General features: G+C 32.4%; 3 protein-coding genes across 3 annotated transcripts; 2 read left to right on the forward strand and 1 right to left on the reverse strand.

The window, feature by feature from the left end:
* Positions 1-1,403: 1,403 nt before the first annotated feature.
* LOC106366201 (recQ-mediated genome instability protein 1-like) lies at positions 1,404-4,762 on the reverse strand. The gene is made up of 8 exons (XM_013805776.3): positions 4,208-4,762; positions 3,960-4,130; positions 3,627-3,772; positions 3,121-3,257; positions 2,420-2,931; positions 2,244-2,354; positions 2,015-2,146; positions 1,404-1,818 (listed from the first exon to the last, which is right to left on the reverse strand). Exons 1-8 carry the CDS (start codon positions 4,727-4,729, stop codon positions 1,669-1,671), a joined length of 1,881 nt encoding a protein of 626 aa, XP_013661230.2. The 5' UTR covers positions 4,730-4,762; the 3' UTR covers positions 1,404-1,668.
* A 198-nt stretch (positions 4,763-4,960) lies between these two features.
* Positions 4,961-8,510, forward strand: LOC106366202 (DEK domain-containing chromatin-associated protein 2-like). The gene is made up of 11 exons (XM_013805778.3): positions 4,961-5,501; positions 5,577-5,610; positions 6,106-6,185; positions 6,292-6,351; positions 6,432-6,545; positions 6,635-6,715; positions 6,804-6,872; positions 7,099-7,519; positions 7,625-7,716; positions 7,805-7,835; positions 7,928-8,510. The coding sequence occupies exons 1-11, from the start codon at positions 5,166-5,168 to the stop codon at positions 8,278-8,280; spliced, it is 1,671 nt and encodes a 556-aa protein (XP_013661232.2). The 5' UTR covers positions 4,961-5,165; the 3' UTR covers positions 8,281-8,510.
* A 421-nt stretch (positions 8,511-8,931) lies between these two features.
* LOC106366203 (glutamate-1-semialdehyde 2,1-aminomutase, chloroplastic-like) lies at positions 8,932-11,079 on the forward strand (the record flags this gene model as incomplete). Its single annotated transcript, NM_001316296.1, is given in 4 exon segments — positions 8,932-9,151; positions 9,264-9,437; positions 9,516-10,160; positions 10,497-11,079. Coding segments are annotated over 4 exon segments (1,422 nt in total). The 3' UTR covers positions 10,920-11,079.
* Between the last annotated feature and the right edge of the window lie 6,906 nt (positions 11,080-17,985).

A 17,985-nucleotide genomic window follows, 5' to 3' on the forward strand; every position in this document is an offset into this window, starting at 1 on the left:
TAATCCCAAATCGCATGAAACCAAGATCGTTTTCAAACATTAATGTACCTATGTCCACAAATTTTCAAACTAAGCAGGTTTAAGAATCATGGTTAGAGTTTAAAAAGAATTACTAATCAGATTTAAGAATCATGGTTATAGTTAAAAAAAAATTACTAATCAGGTTTAAGAATCATGATTAGAGTTAAAAATAAAATTACTAATCAGGTTTAAGAATCATAGTTAGAGTTAAAAAAAATTAATAATCTCAAACCAATGAGACAGCGCCAACACATTAAGGACTTCATCCTTTTAATCCTTAGTTAAGGATTCATTCTTAACTTTTCTTAACTGTGCACCATTTTTTAATGTTTGTTTAATGATAAAGTGCTAAGGATCATAGTTAAGGATTTGCTATAATCCACCATTGTACGTGCTCTAAGATCTGTACCATACTGAAAGATTTTAAACCCATAATCTATATATATTTTAGAATATAGATAGGACCATAGATGATAGAGTCGTAATTATATAGATTATAGAACAACTTAGATTAGGTGGGTAAGCCTACCTTTAGACCTTGACATTAATTTAAACGTCTCGCATTTTCGAGAAAATATTGAGAAAATAAAGACGTACGGGACATGTTAAGCAGTACAATATGTTTGCTGGAGGTCCACTCACTTACCGGAATCAAAGATTTAATACGAGGAAAATAGATTAATGTTTCGATTGTTTCAGAGACAAGTTAGTCACTTACACAAAGGCCTGATTGTTTTTCTTGTTAAGTTTGGTTATATGCTATAATAAATGTTTTATATTTTCTAACTGAACACCTTTTGACTAAAATTAGTTTATAGTTTGTAGACGAGTTATAAAAGCATGTATACTTTATCTTTTGTTCGCATTTAACTTTTACGTAACAAACTAGATATAAATGTTGATTAATACATAATTTAATACTAAAATAACCGCACTATATGTTAACATGCAAACGTAAACACAAACAAAACGGATATAGGAGTAGGACCATTATAAGGAAAAAAAAAACTAAAAGATGATGCTAGTACAATTATTTGTTAAAGTCCACTCAGTTAACGAGTTCTATATGTGAAACACATTAAAAGAGAAAATGTAGGCCTATGAAAGAACAAAACAAAGCCAATAAGTTTTATCTGCCGAAAATGATAGAAATTATTTTCATTGTCATCAAGAATTTTGTTGAGATTTAGACATGAGCCAAATCTATAAAACAATAATTTAATAAAATAACTTTTAGAATACAGAAAGCTAACTTTAATTACAAAGGTCTTTAGATCACATCACTTAGTGGGAGGTAAAGGCAAAGAAGCTGAGATGGATGGTTGAAGATGACCTGTTATTGTGTAGGCATTATACCTAGAAGACCTTCCAAGATTCGAATCTGATGAGAGGATTGTGTTGTATATCATTATTAAAGAGAAACTACCAAACAACATTACACTGTGCTTTTATCCAAACATGGCAGAAGAAACTTATAGGTAAAACCGTAAAAGGAACAGAAAATAGTACTGTACTTGGTACTAAGTTATAAAACCGGTATAATTAGCTACCAAAACTAAAATTACCCGATTCCAATATTGAACCGGTTTATGAGGTCGAATTACTAAAAGCCCTCAATGTTTCACAAGCTTTAGATTGACTACTTGATCAAGGGGATAAAACAACAACTGGAGGAGCTATGCCAGAAGATTTGATTCTTTCAAATAGTAACCGAGCATCGGTTGATGAACATCCCTGATTCATCTCAATAGCTACTGGATATTGCGACGTTCTGTTCATTTCTACCACCATCATTCCCTACAGCAACATAAGAAATAAACAATTTGGACCCAAAAACAAAAAAAAACTAGCCTGGATTGGGTTTGCTTGGGTTTTTTTTCATTCAGTACAAAGCATAGTTTCTATATTCAACTTATGTTTTGGTGTCTCTGATCATGGATGACTTCTTATTGACCTTGAACTATAACCACTGAAGAAAAGTTAATGGGTTTACCTCAAAGTCAGCTAGAAACAACTGGAAGCCTTTTAGTTTCTCCTTCATCATGGCATTTTCTTTTGTTGGTGCTGAAGAGGAGAGTGCAGCTGTGACCTCCATGGATGAATGACCTATCCTTCTTTGTACAACCTACAGAGGGAATAGCATGGACATGATGAGTGATGAGGGGACGATCGTCATTCTAACACCGACAAGAAAATTTAGAGAAACAAGCGATGAGACTCACGTCATTATGGAGCAAGATCTCACAGATGAGACTACCATCATCGACGTAGCATATAAGCTCAAAAGTAGACTGTTGCTTGAACTGGAATCTCTTCACTCCAGTTAGAAAGCACTGCCAAAAGGGATACTTAAGTTTCACAGATCGGTTTAAGACTGAGAGAGTTTTGGTGTTAGTACCTTAATCCTTCCTTGAACAAAAGGCATGGTATCTTTCATTACTGCCCAATTCTGAGACATCTCGGCCAAGTAAGTGAAAGGTGTCTCCGGATTTGTAGACATCACAGAGGGGGTTTCCAAATCGACAACCATATTACGGACTTCATCATCAGCTACAGCGCCTGAACCTGAACCATATACCGGACTCGTTGTATCCCTTTCACTACCATTGTCGATATGCATTTCTTCGACGAATGAAGTCACGTTAGATGTTTGTTGATCCAAGGTATTTTCGCAACCGCTGTTGTAAAAGGGTCTTGTACCACTACAGCTAGTACGAGGTGTGGAAGCTGTCATGTGAATGTTACTAGAAGTCGAGTGCAAACCAGAGAACGTTCTTTCCCCGTGGGTAGCAGCAGTATCAATCTGCATATGTTCAACCCTCGAAACAGTAGCTTCCACATTGGTGGAAGCAGGAGGATTACTCATTGTCCGTGGACTGATATGAGTTCTCGTTACATTCACAGAATTGCCTGCCATAAGTGTTTTGGTTAAAAGAGAGTTAATAGTCTCAAAAGGAAATGGGTGTATCATATTACTGAAAGTCTCTAATAACAACCATCTTCCACTCAGAAAGACAGCAAACTTTCTGTTTATTGTTGTGACTCTGATATAGATAAGTGAGGAAATATCATAGTGAAAAGTGAAAGAACTATCCATACCTTGGCCATTGGCCTGAACGTGACTAGCATCTCCCGAGGTAGAACTGTTTACTTGGTTACCAGTATCATTGTCATTTAGCGACCACGCAGCTAGACTTGCTCTGGTTGCCAACGAAGCAACATCTCGGTTCCTTGTTCTGCAAAAGTTAAAATCCAATAAGAACTTCGAAAAGAAAGGGAAAATTTGCAAATGCAATTACTGTAGGCACATAGAAAAGATAATTGGTAGTGCGTATAAAATGTGTTAACGTTAAATCATGCATCATCTTTCCGAGAGAATCCAATCCAACTAAAGAGACACCACGACACCACCTCTGAATACGAAGTAAGTGGGAGAAGCATAAGCTAGAGATATACCAAGTTCTAAATGGAGCAAGTAATAGTTCCAAGCAAAGAGACACCACGACACAACTTCTGAATACAAAGCAAGTGGGAGAAGGAGAAGCATAAACCAAAGAAAATACCAAGTTCAAAACAACGTAAACCATTCTTTGAAAAAAGTCTACCTTATTCCTCTTGGAGGTTTGTTCACTTCAATAACCAGACGCTTTCGTGCTTCTTCCAGTTCTTCAACCATCCCTCCTAAAACTTGTATAGTCTCAGGTACTAGCATTAAAAGCCCATGTCTAACTTGTACGCTAGACACAACAATCTGCATTTACTGTCCTTGTCAGTACTTATAATACATACATGATCAATTTCAACCCATAAATTGGAGCTGAGAACAAATTTAGGTGATAGCAAACTCATCACAGATTATCAAAAAAAAAAAAAAACCAATACACAAGTTCCTTATCAACCATTTCCACAGCTTTAATTTTTCTTTTAAAAAAGCACACCTTTAAACCAGCAGGAGCCAAGACTTGCAGATCTTTAACAGGTCTGTACTCCATACCAAAAACACGTTGAACACCATCAGTCATAGACAGCTTCAAACACCTCTTAAGCCCTGCATTAGCGTTCTCATACCTCCCTTTGAGGGCACACCCAATGTTAACAATCTCATCAACCTGACGATTAAACCACAAGTCTCAGTAAAAAAAAACCACACTTTATGCATTATCTCTATACCAAAAAAAGGAACAACCTGAAGAACAAACGGACCAGGGAGTTCTTCAAGAACCATAGACGCAACGTTCCGAGGAAGCACCCCACCTCCGCATAGATTCATATCGCAAAACAGAAACTGCTCGAAGCAATGCTTAGCTTTCGCCGCAACTTCGAGGCGAGAGAACTGCGGAACGGAGACTTCGAGCCCAGAAAGACAAGTGACCCACCACTCCGTCTTGAGCTTAATCCCCATTCGAGAGAGAGCCTCAGCCATCGGCGAGTCGTAGCCGTTCTCGACTTCTGCCTCCGACGGATCGACCGGAATACTGGAATCCGGCGGCGAGGGAGTGGGATTACCGGATACGTCGATAATCTCAACTTCCGGCTCGACGGGGTTAGGGTTTAAATTAGACGCTGATGAGCTTTCCGGTTGAATAGAAGGAGCACGACCAATGCTCTGAGCAGAATCGCCGATTCCGCTTGCTCCAATTTCATCTTCTCCTTCTTCTTCGTCGTCGTCGGAGGAGTAGTGCTGGAGTCTCAGCCGTCGTCTAGGCATTTCGCCGGCGAAAATTAGGGATTCCCTCCAAAAGTTTATTTGCTTTTTTTTGAAAATTTATTGTCACAACATGTCGGAACTTAAATGGGCTTAATGGGAGGCTGATTCGGCCCATTATAAATTCACTATGCAGCGAGCTGTTAGGCCTAACGGCCCATTAAAGTTATTGGGCCTTGTTTTGAGTTGTATACGTATATATATATTGGGTAAGTTTGCCGGGAGATGTTTTTTAGTGAAAATTTTCGTTTGGCGAAAGAGAGAAGCCCGCCTTTGTGTTCTAAAATTTTGGCACCAGAAATTTTTTGAAATCCCCAAATTCGATTTTGTGTTCTCTTCTTAATCGATTTAGGGTTTTCAATACTCTCGCGATAAGCTTTGAGATCTAGGTTTTTTTCTCTCTTTACGTTTGATTCGCTTTTTCTCGATTTGGACTCTCATGGCGACTGAAACCCTAGATGAGAAGACACTGGGAGCTGGATCTCCGGCGAAGGAGGAATTAGGTGTTGGCGACGCCTCGAAGGTGGAGGAAGTAGCGGATCCCCCAAGAAACGACGACGCGGAGAAGAAGGAAGAGGCTGAATCGAAAGAAGGTGAATTGGAAGATAAAGAGGATGTAAAAGATGAGGAAGAAGAAGGAGAAGGAAGTGGAAGCAAGAAGGAGGCGGTGACTCCGAGTAGCGATAGGCCAACGAGGGAGAGAAAGCAAGTTGAGCGTTTCTCCTCGTCTGGTCCTGTGCGGGTTACACCGAGCAAGTCCGTTTCAATTGAAAAGGTATCCTTTTTGGTAATCATTATGTTTCTTTGTGTGTTATATTCACTAGCTCTTGTTTCCGTGTGTGTTTGTTAGGGTCGTGGAACACCGCTCAAGGAAATTCCAAATGGTATGTGTTTGTGCTTGTCGTGGATTTGTTAATTGTTCACCTAATTGCTGATAAATGAAAGATCTTTAATGCTTTGACACATCTCTTAGATCTAGAAGATGAGATAGCTGTGAGAATTGATATGATTATAAAATTAAAACCATTTGATTAGACAGAGATCTGCAAACGCCTTAGAGAAGCTCGGGTATTTGCATACTGATAGTCTGACTTTCTGGTGGAATGTTTCATCTTGTAGTTGTAGCTATCATAGTTAGCGTATTAACTACTGTCTGTGATTTTTTTTTATATCTCATCTTGTAGACCTGATCTGATTACATGTTTTCTCTTTGGTAGCGAACTGTAGTGTTAATGTTAACTTTGCATGGTTAACGGGAATATGATAAAACTGTTCTATTCTTTCTCTTGTATGCTGGAAAATTTAGTTGTTTTGACAGGGTCTTCTTGTTTCCATTTATTGACTATTAGAAATCTGTCTGATAATGTTGGCTTTTTCAGTTGCTCATAACCTATCTAAGAGAAAAGCTGACGACAACCTGATGCTGCTACACACCATTCTGTATGGGAAGAAAGCAAAGGTGGTGCTTTTAAAAGCTTTATCAAGCATGTTCCGTTATGGATGTTTATCTTGGAATTTTTTTTTATTGTCTACTTACAAGAGTTTTGTGAAAATTTGTTCTGCAGGCACAGATGGTTAAGAAAAACATTGGTCAGTTTTCTGGCTTTGCATGGTCAGAGAAAGAGGTAAAGCATTTCGTTTCTGTTTTGTTATAGGGATGTATATTCTTGTTTTGCCTCGTGCTGAGACTTCAAATGTTTTCCAGGAGGAGAAGCAAAGAGCACGACTTAAGGAGAAACTTGACAAATGCATAAAAGAAAAGTTAATCTTTTTCTGTGACGTACTTGATATACCTGTAAACCGAAGCAACATAAAGAAAGTAAGTAATAAGAAGATGTGATTTGTCTATTTACTGTACTTTGCTCTGTATTCTAACCTATAAGAATCTCTCTGTCCTGATACTCTCAGGAAGAATTAGCTGTCAAAGTGCTTGAATTTTTGGAATCTCCCAAGGCAACAAGAGATGTTATACTTGCTGATCGTGAAAAGGTACTGTTTGATTTCGTACATTATTGTTCTAGATGATTTTATCGTCAGTATGGGAGTATTGAATTCTCTTTCGAATTATATGTTTTAGCAAGCCAAAAAGCGCAAGAGCACACAAAGGAAGGGGAAATCTGGAGAATCTTCAGAGACCCCAGCCAAGGTTTGTAGTTTCTTAACTGTAAATATAGCACAGTTTGTATTCCTTGCGTGCTACTGGCTGGTAACTGTTACCATTAGCTCCTTTTCTATCTTCGGTTTCTAATATGTTGGCTGATGTAATTTGGATTCTAAATGTATTTTGCCTTTTTACCTGTGTTCTTGGTTTGTTGGATGTTGAACATGGGTTTTAACATCCCTCGTGTGTTTATGTTTTTCTTACTACACAGAGGAAGAGGCAAACAAAAAAGCGAGATCAGCCAGAGGCAGAAGAAGGCAAGGATGAGGGGGACTCTGATTCTGAAGGTACTAAGGATGCTAATGAAGACGATGATTCAGCACGAGAAGAAGAAGAAAGTGACCATGAAAAGGCTGGAACTGAAGATGAGAAAGACGAAGCAGAAGATGAAAAGCCATCTGATAAGAAAATTTCTTCGAAAAAGACTGAAGAGAAGAGCTCAGGGACCAAAGGTAAGGACAAACAAGCTTCTGCGAAACGTTCTAAAAAATCGGGTGAAAAGACTTCCAAAAGAGTTGCCAAGTCAACTTCATCCCCAGCCAAGAAGCAAAAAGTTGATCATGAAGAGTCTTCGAAAGGGAAAAGCAAGAAGCAGTCAACTAAGACACAGGCTAAGGGAACTAAAGAGAAAGGTTATAACCGTTCTCAGCTGTTAGATTTTTTTTAAAAGTGAAATTATTCTCTCTTTGAAGCTCATTGCACTTCTGTTTTTGCCTACTGTCATGGATTGGGTGCAGGAAAAGCCATTAAGAAAGGCAAAGCAGAGCCCACCAGAGAAGAGATGCTTGAAGTGGTGTCCAAAATGCTGCAGGAAGTAGACTTCAATACGGTGAGCTATTTCAATTTGCTGAAATATAATGGTCGAAAGACCTTGAATCAATGTTCTTATACTCTATTGTTTGTTTTCTTAATAACAGGCGACATTATCAGATATTCTGAAGAAGCTAAGTACGTTCTTTGATTTTGCAATCCATCTTTAATTATATTTTCCAAGTGCTGAGGAGCTTTTGGTAACATTTGTTGTATGTGATAAACATCAGGCAAGCATTTTGGTGTTGATCTCTCGCATAGAAAACCAGAGGTGAAGGCTGTTATAACAGATGCTATAAGTGCAATGACTGATGAAGAAGACGAAGAGGAGGAGAACTCTGAGGCTGGAAGTGACGGAGAGAAGGAAGAAGAGAAAAAGGCTGAGGCTGAAAGTGATAAAGAGGAGGAAGAAGAGAAAGACGAGGAAGAGGAAAAAGCTGAGGCTGAAAGTGATAAAGAGAAGGAAGAAGAGGAAAAAGCCGAGGCTGAAAGTGATAAAGAGAAGGAAGAAGAGAAAGACGAAGAGGAGAAAGCTGAGGCTGAAAGTGACAAAGAGAAGGAAGAGGAGAAGCCAAAGGATTAAGGTTAGTGAGAGTTTCTTCTCTCAAGATCTGATGTGAAGAGAATCAAAACTGATCAACATTGTCTAAGTGAGAGTGTTGAATCTGTACTTTGTACTACTATGTAATCTCCCTATAGTTTGCTCATGTAGTGACTTCTTGTGTAGCTTACATGTTAGGTTTTTCCTAATCCTTGTTCTATTTCATACCCTTGACATGAACTTTTATTTTTATGGGTTTAAGACTTTCACTATTGCCACCAACTCCTAATATTTGCATTGAAGTTACATCAGCACTATGATTTTATATATGAACATAAGCCAAGGCTTCAAACTTCAAATGTAAACGTAATGAAGATAATCAAGAATCTGTCTACGTACGGATACACTCATCAAGCCTAATCCTTCTTCCTGGGACTTATTGTAGTTTGTAATATGTCAATTACTTATGTGTAATGCGCTTTCATGATTTACATAAACCAATATAAAGCTTAATTTACGTTCATACCCGAGTTATAACTTCCAAAAATCTAAATTAAATAATCATTTTAAATATATTTTCCCAATCTTACTATTTTACAATTGATAGAATTGGAGTAACCGGGTCTGAGCCCACCCGGTTTAGACATATAAAAAACGCTATCGCCTTCCTTATCTTGTTGACTCTCTCTCTCAAAAACAAAACACCCACCAACTCCGACCACGAGAGCAAAAGATGTCGGCGACGCTTACAGGATCAGGAACCGCTTTGGGCTTCTCATGCTCCTCGAAGATCCCTAAGAGAGTCTCTCCTTCCTCTTCTAACCGATGCTCCATCAAAATGTCAGTCTCCGTCGACGAGAAGAAGAAAAGCTTCACTCTTCAGAAGTCCGAAGAAGCTTTCAACGCAGCCAAGGTCAGTAGATTCGTTTCTAATCAATATCAGATTGAAAGTTAGAGCCTTTATCGAAAAATGATCAGTCTTTAGTTGCAAAGGTCTAAACTTTTCATTCTTCTCTTCATGTAAGAATCTGATGCCTGGAGGTGTGAACTCCCCTGTCCGAGCCTTCAAATCCGTTGGCGGACAACCTGTTCTGATTGATTCCGTTAAAGGCTCAAAGATGTGGGACATTGATGGTAATGAGTACATTGACTATGTCGGATCTTGGGGACCAGCTATAATCGGCCATGCTGATGATGAGGTTACGTTCTTGCAATAAGCTCTGTTTTTACTCTGTTTTTTACTCTGTTTTCTGATAAAGGACCGACCTTTAGTGCAGGTTCTTGCGGCTTTAGCTGAGACGATGAAGAAAGGAACAAGCTTTGGTGCTCCTTGTCTCTTAGAGAACGTTCTAGCGGAGATGGTTATATCAGCTGTTCCCAGCATTGAGATGGTTCGGTTCGTTAACTCCGGAACCGAAGCTTGTATGGGTGTGCTTCGTCTCGCCAGAGCCTTCACCAACAAAGAGAAGTTCATCAAGTTTGAAGGGTGTTATCACGGTCACGCCAACGCCTTCCTCGTTAAAGCTGGTAGTGGTGTAGCCACTTTAGGACTACCTGACTCGCCTGGTGTTCCTAAAGCAGCTACTTCGGATACTTTGACCGCTCCTTACAATGATATTGAAGCTGTTGCGAAGCTCTTTGAGGCTCATAAAGGGGAGATCTCTGCAGTTATACTCGAGCCTGTTGTTGGGAACTCGGGTTTCATCACTCCTACGCCTGAGTTCATCAATGGTTTGCGTCAGCTGAGTAGAGATAATGGTGCACTTCTCATCTTTGATGAGGTTATGACTGGCTTTCGTTTAGCTTATGGTGGAGCTCAAGAGTACTTTGGAATCACTCCTGACTTGACTACTCTTGGGAAAATCATCGGTGGCGGTCTTCCTGTGGGAGCTTATGGTGGAAGACGAGATATTATGGAGATGGTAAGATCTGATCCTCTGCACATATGTTGGATAAAACATGCTATACAAGATTACTAGAGTTCTGACATTAGTATTCTCAAGAGAAAGTATTGTTTAAATAATGTAGTTAGAGCTGGTCTTAGTAATTTAAGTGGTTAGTATGTATAGATGATCATCAACTCCCAAATTGATTAAAAGTAGATTTATTGATTATTTAACCTTCAATCCTGGTCATTTCGGTTTTTGGTTTGGTTAGTCTGTTTTTTTGTTTTTGGTTCTATAGATTAGGATCCCTTCAGTTATTTATGATTTTTGGTTCAGATAATGATATTTCTGTTATTCTTTCTGTCGTTTCAGGTTGCACCTGCAGGACCAATGTACCAAGCCGGGACACTAAGTGGTAACCCACTGGCAATGACCGCAGGTATTCATACACTAAAGCGGCTGAAGCAGCCAGGAACATACGAGTACTTAGACAAGATCACCAAGGAACTAACCAACGGCATCTTAGAAGCCGGGAAGAAAACCGGACATGCAATGTGCGGCGGTTACATAAGCGGTATGTTCGGTTTCTTTTTCACAGAAGGACCGGTCTACAACTTCGCAGATGCCAAGAAGAGCGACACGGAGAAGTTTGGTAGGTTCTTCAGGGGAATGTTGGAAGAAGGTGTTTACTTTGCACCGTCTCAGTTTGAAGCTGGGTTTACTAGCTTGGCTCACACTACAGAGGATATACAGTTCACTATTGCGGCGGCTGAGAGGGTTCTTGGTAGGATCTAGAATGTTCTAAAACCCAAGCTGGAGTGTTGTTGATGAGAACGTATGTTGTGTAGTGAGTTTTTTTTTTAATAATCTGTAGCTTGAGATTTTTGTATGATGAAAACCATCCATTTTGTTAATGTAATGGTTTAAAATTAAACCAATTAGCCTTGTCCGACCTGTCCTGTTATTTGTATTTTTAAATAATTTTTTTAAAAACTGCTATTTTCTGAAAGTTTTCATTTTCTTCAGAAATATTGTAGATTTGGGATTGTGATTTATAAATTAGGATAACAAGAATATTTGTGGATAGATGAGTATTCTTTATGAATTTTTCATCAATATTTTGTATTTTTAAATAATTTTCTTAGAAACTGTTATTTTTGGAAAGTTTTTATTTTCTTGAGAAATATTGTAGATTTGGGATTGTGATTTATAAATTAGGATAACAAGAATATTTGTGAATAGATGAGTATTCTTTAAGAATTTTGCATCAATATTTTGTATTTTTAAATAATTTTCTTAAAAAAGGCTAATTTTGGAAAGTTTTCATTTTCTTAAGAAATATTGTAAATTTGGGATTGTGATTTATAAATTAGGATAACCAGAATATTTGTGAATAGATGAGTATTCTTTAAGAATTTTGCATCAATATTTTGTATTTTTTAATAATTTTCTTCAAAACTGCTATTTTTGGAAAGTTTTCATTTTCTTGAGAAATATTGTAGATTTGGGATTGTGATTTATAAAATAAGATAACAAGAATATATGTGGATAGATGAGTATTCTTTAAGAAATTTGCATCAATATTTTGTATTTTTAAATAATTATCTTAAAAACTGCTATTTTTGGAAAGCTTTCATTTTCTTGAGAAATATTGTAGATTTGGGATTGTGATTTATAAATTAGGATATCAAGAATATTTGTGGATAAATGAGTATTCTTTAAGAATTTTTCATTAATATTTTGTACTTTTAAATAATTTTCTTAAAAACTGCTATTTTTGGAAAGCTTTCATTTTCTTGAGAAATATTGTAGATTTGGGATTGTGATTTATAAATTAGGATAACAAAAATATTTGAGGATAGATGAGTATTCTGTAAGAATTTTTCATCAATATTTTGTATTTTAAATAATTTTCTTAAAAACTGCTATTTTTGGAAAGTTTTCATTTTCTTGAGAAATATTGTAGATTTGGGATTGTGATTTATAAATTAGGATAACAAGAATATTTGAGGATAGATGAGTATTCTTTAAGAATTTTTCATCAATATTTTGTATTTTTAAATAATTTTCTTAAAAACTGCTATATTTGGAAAGTTTTCATTTTCTTGAGAAATATTGTAGATTTGGGATTGTAATTTATAAATTAGGATAACAAAAATATTTGTGGATAGAAGAGTATTCTTTAAGAATTTTTCATCAATATTTTGTATTCTTAAATAATTTTCTTAAAAACTGCTATTTTTGGAAAGTTTTCATTTTCTTGAGAAATATTGTAGATTTGGGTTTGTGATTTGTAAATTAGGATAACAAGAATACTTGTGGATAGATGAGTATTCTATAAGAATCTTTCATCAATATTTTGTATTCTTAAATAATTTTCTTAAAAACTCCTATTTTTGGAAAGTTTTTATTTTCTTGAGAAATATTGTAGATTTGGGATTGTGATTTATAAATTAGGATAACAAGAATATTTGTGAATAGATGAGTATTCTTTAAGAATTTTGCATCAATATTTTGTATTTTTAAATAATTTTCTTAAAAAGGCTAATTTTGGAAAGTTTTCATTTTCTTAAGAAATATTGTAGATTTGGGATTGTGATTTATAAATTAGGATAACCAGAATATTTGTGAATAGATGAGTATTCTTTAAGAATTTTGCATCAATATTTTGTATTTTTTAATAATTTTCTTCAAAACTGCTATTTTTGGAAAGTTTTCATTTTCTTGAGAAATATTGTAGATTTGGGATTGTGATTTATAAAATAAGATAACAAGAATATATGTGGATAGATGAGTATTCTTTAAGAAATTTGCATCAATATTTTGTATTTTTAAATAATTATCTTAAAAACTGCTATTTTTGGAAAGCTTTCATTTTCTTGAGAAATATTGTAGATTTGGGATTGTGATTTATAAATTAGGATAACAAGAATATTTGTGGATAATGAGTATTCTTTAAGAATTTTTCATTAATATTTTGTATTTTTAAATAATTTTCTTAAAAACTGCTATTTTTGGAAAGCTTTCATTTTCTTGAGAAATGTTGTAGATTTGGGATTGTGATTTTTAAATTAGGATAACCAGAATACTTGTGGATAGATGAGTATTCTTTAAGAATTTTTCATCAATATTTTGTATTTTTAAATAATTTTCATAAAAACTGTTATTTTTGGAAAGTTTTCATTTTCTTGAGAAATATTGTAGATTTGGGATTGTGATTTATAAATTAGGATAACAAGAATATTTGAGGATAGATGAGTATTCTTTAAGAATTTTTCATCAATATTTTGTATTTTTAAATAATTTTCTTAAGAACTGCTATTTTTGGAAAGTTTTTATCTTTTTGAAAAATATTGTAAATTTGGGTTTGTGAGTTAGAAAATAGGATAACAAGAATATTAGTGGATAGATGAGTATTCTGTAAGAATTTTTCATCAATATTATGTATTTTTAAATAATTTTTTTAAAAACTGCTAATTTTGGAAAGTTTTCATTTTCTTGAGAAATATTGTAGATTTGGGTTTGGGATTGTGATTTATAAATTAGGATAACAAGAATATTTGTGGATAGATGAGTATTCTTTAAGAAGTTTTCATCAATATTTTGTATTTTTAAATAATTTTCATAAAAACTGCTATTTTTGGAAAGTTTTCATTTTCTTGAGAAATATTGTAGATTTGGGATTGTGATTTATAAATTAGGATAACAAGAATATTTGTGGATAGATGAGTATTCTTTAAGAAATTTTCATCAATATTTTATATTTTTAAATAATTTTCTTAAAAACTGCTATTTTTGAAAAGTTTTCATTTTCTTGAGAAATATTGTAGATTTGGGATTGTGATTTATAAATTAGAATAACAAGAATATTTTTGGATAGATGAGTATTCTTTAAGAATTTTTCATCAATATTTTGTATTTTGAAATAATTTTCTTAAGAAATGCTATTTTTGGAAAGTTTTCATCTTTTTGAAAAATATTGTAAATTTGGTTTTGTGAGTTAGAAAATAGGATAACAAGAATATTTGTGGATATATGAGTATTCTTTATGAATTTTTCATCAATATTTTGTATTTTTAAATAATTTTCTTAAAAACTGCTATTTTTGGAAAGTTTTATTTTTCTTGAGAAATATTGTAGATTTGAGATTGTGATTTGTAAATTAGGATAACAAGAATACTTGTGGATAGATGAGTATTCTTTAAGAAATTTGCATCAATATTTTGTATTTTTAAATAATTTTCTTAAAAACGGCTATTTTTGGAAAGTTTTCATTTTCTTGAGAAATATTGTAGATTTAGGAATGTGATTTTTAAATTAGGATAACAAGAATATTTGTGGATTGATGAGTATTCTTTAAGAATTTTTCATCAATATTTTGTATTTTTAAATAATTTTCTTAAAAACTGCTATATTTGGAAAGTTTTCATTTTCTTGAGAAATATTGTAGATTTGGGATTGTGATTTACAAATTAGGATAACAAAATATTTGTGGATAGAGAGTATTCTTTAAGAATTTTTCATCAATATTTTGTATTTTAAATAATTTTCTTAAAAACTGCTATTTTTGGAAAGTTTTCATTTTCTTGAGAAATATTGTAGATTTGGGTTTGTGATTTGTAAATTAGGATAACAAGAATACTTGTGGATAGATGAGTATTCTTTAAGAATTTTTCATCAATATTTTGTATTTTTAAATAATTTTCTTAAAAACTGCTATTTTTGGAAAGTTTTCATTTTCTTGAGAAATATTGTAGATTTGGGATTGTGATTTGTAAATTAGGATAACAAGAATACTTGTGGATAGATGAGTATTCTTTAAGAAATTTGCATCAATATTTTTTTGTATTTTTAAATAATTTTCTTTAAAACGGCTATTTTTGGAAAGTTTTCATTTTCTTGAGAAATATTGTAGATTTATGATTGTGATTTATAAATTAGGATAAGAAGAATATTTGTGGATTGATGAGTATTCTTCAAAGAATTTTTCATCAATATTTTGTATTTTAAAATAATTTTCTTAAAAACTGCTATTTTTGGAAAGTTTTCATTTTCTTAAGAAATATTGTAGATTTGGGATTGTGATTTATAAATTAGGATAACAAAAATATTTGTGGATAGAAGAGTATTCTTTAAGAATTTTTCATCAATATTTTGTATTCTTAAATAATTTTCTTAAAAATCCAATTTTTGGAAAGTTTTCATTTTCTTGAGAAATATTTTAGATTTGGGATTGTGATTTGTAAATTAGGATAACAAGAATACTTGTGGAAAGATGAGTATTCTTTAAGAATTTTTCATCAATATGTTGTATTTTAAAATAATTTTCTTAAAAACTGCTATTTTTGGAAAGTTTTCATTTTCTTGAGAAATGTTGTAGATTTGGGATTGTGATTTATAAATTAGGATAACAAGAATATTTGTGGATAGATGGGTATTCTTTAAGAATTTTTCATCAATATGTTGTATTTTTAAATAATTTTCTTAAAACTGCTATTTTTGGAAAGTTTTCATTTTCTTGAGAAATATTGTAGATTTGGGATTGTGATTTGTAAATTAGGATAACAAGAATACTTGTGGATATATGAGTATTCTTTAAGAAGTTTTCATCAATATTTTGTATTTTGAAATAATTTTCTTAAGAACTGCTATTTTTGGAAAGTTTTTATCTTTTTGAAAAATATTGTAAATTTGGGTTTGTGAGTTAGAAAATAGGATAACAAGAATATTAGTGGATAGATGAGTATTCTTTAAGAATTTTTCATCAATTTTTTGTATTTTTAAATAATTTTCTTATAAACTGCTATTTTTGGAAAGTTTTCATTTTCTTGAGAAATATTGTAGATTTGGGATTGTGATTTATAAATTAGGATAACAAGAATATTTGTGGATAGATGAATATTCTTTAAGAATTTTTCATCAATATTTTGTATTTTTAAATAATTTTCATAAAAACTGCTATTTTTGGAAAGTTTTCATTTTCTTGAGAAATATTGTAGATTTGGGATTGTGATTTTGAAATTAGGATAACCAGAATACTTGTGGATAGATGAGTATTCTTTAAGAATTTTGCATCAATATTTTGTATTTTTAAATAATTTTCTTAAAAACGACTATTTTTGGAAAGTTTTCATTTTCTTGAGAAATATTGTAGATTTAGGAATGTGATTTTTAAATTAGGATAACAAGAATATTTGTGGATAGATGAGTATTCTTTAAGAATTTTTCGTCAATATTTTGTATTTTTAAATAATTTTCTTAAAAACTGCTAATTTGGAAAGTTTTCATTTTCTTGAGAAATATTGTAGATTTGGGATTGTGATTTATAAATTAGGATAACAAGAATATTTGTGGATAGATGAGTATTCTTTAAGAATTTTTCATCAATATTTTGTATTTTTAAATAATTTTCTTAAAAACTGCTATTTTTGGAAAGTTTTCATTTTCTTGAGAAATATTGTAGATTTGGGTTTGTGATTTATAAATTAGGATAACAAGAATATTTGTGGATAGATGAGTATTCTTTAAGAATTTTTCATCAATATTTTGTATTTTAAAATAATTTTCTTAAAAACTCTATTTTTGGAAAGTTTTCATTTTCTTGAGAAATATTGTAGATTTGGGATTGTGATTTGTAAATTAGGATAACAAGAATACTTGTGGATAGATGAGTATTCTTTAAGAAATTTGCATCAATATTTTTTTGTATTTTTAAATAATTTTCTTTAAAACGGCTATTTTTGGAAAGTTTTCATTTTCTTGAGAAATATTGTAGATTTATGATTGTGATTTATAAATTAGAATAAGAAGAATATTTGTGGATTGATGAGTATTCTTTAAGATTTTTTCATCAATATTTTGTATTTTAAAATAATTTTCTTAAAACTGCTATTTTTGGAAAGTTTTCATTTTCTTGAGAAATATTGTAGATTTGGGATTGTGATTTATAAATTAGGATAACAAAAATATTTGTGGATAGAAGAGTATTCTTTAAGAATTTTTCATCAATATTTTGTATTCTTAAATAATTTTCTTAAAAACACCAATTTTTGGAAAGTTTTCATTTTCTTGAGAAATATTGTAGATTTGGGATTGTGATTTGTAAATTAGGATAACAAGAATACTTGTGGATAGATGAGTATTCTTTAAGAATTTTTCATCAATATGTTGTATTTTAAAATAATTTTCTTAAAAACTGCTATTTTTGGAAAGTTTTCATTTTCTTGAGAAATGTTGTAGATTTGGGATTGTGATTTATAAATTAGGATAACAAGAATATTTGTGGATAGATGGGTATTCTTTAAGAATTTTTCATCAATATGTTGTATTTTTAAATAATTTTCTTAAAACTGCTATTTTTGGAAAGTTTTCATTTTCTTGAGAAATATTGTAGATTTGAGATTGTGATTTGTAAATTAGGATAACAAGAATACTTGTGGATATATGAGTATTCTTTAAGAAGTTTTCATCAATATTTTGTATTTTGAAATAATTTTCTTAAGAACTGCTATTTTTGGAAAGTTTTTATCTTTTTGAAAAATATTGTAAATTTGGGTTTGTGATTTAGAAAATAGGATAACAAGAATATTAGTGGATAGATGAGTATTCTTTAAGAATTATTCATCAATTTTTGTATTTTTAAATAATTTTCTTATAAACTGCTATTTTTGGAAAGTTTTCATTTTCTTGAGAAATATTGTAGATTTGGGATTGTGATTTATAAATTAGGATAACAAGAATATTTGTGGATAGATGAGTATTCTTTAAGAATTTTTCATCAATATTTTGTATTTTTAAATAATTATCATAAAAATTGCTATTTTTGGAAAGTTTTCATTTTCTTGAGAAATATTGTAGATTT

This window comes from Brassica napus, chromosome A9 (genome assembly GCF_020379485.1).
Source record: "Brassica napus cultivar Da-Ae chromosome A9, Da-Ae, whole genome shotgun sequence".
NCBI classification, from domain to species: Eukaryota; Viridiplantae; Streptophyta; class Magnoliopsida; order Brassicales; family Brassicaceae; genus Brassica; species Brassica napus.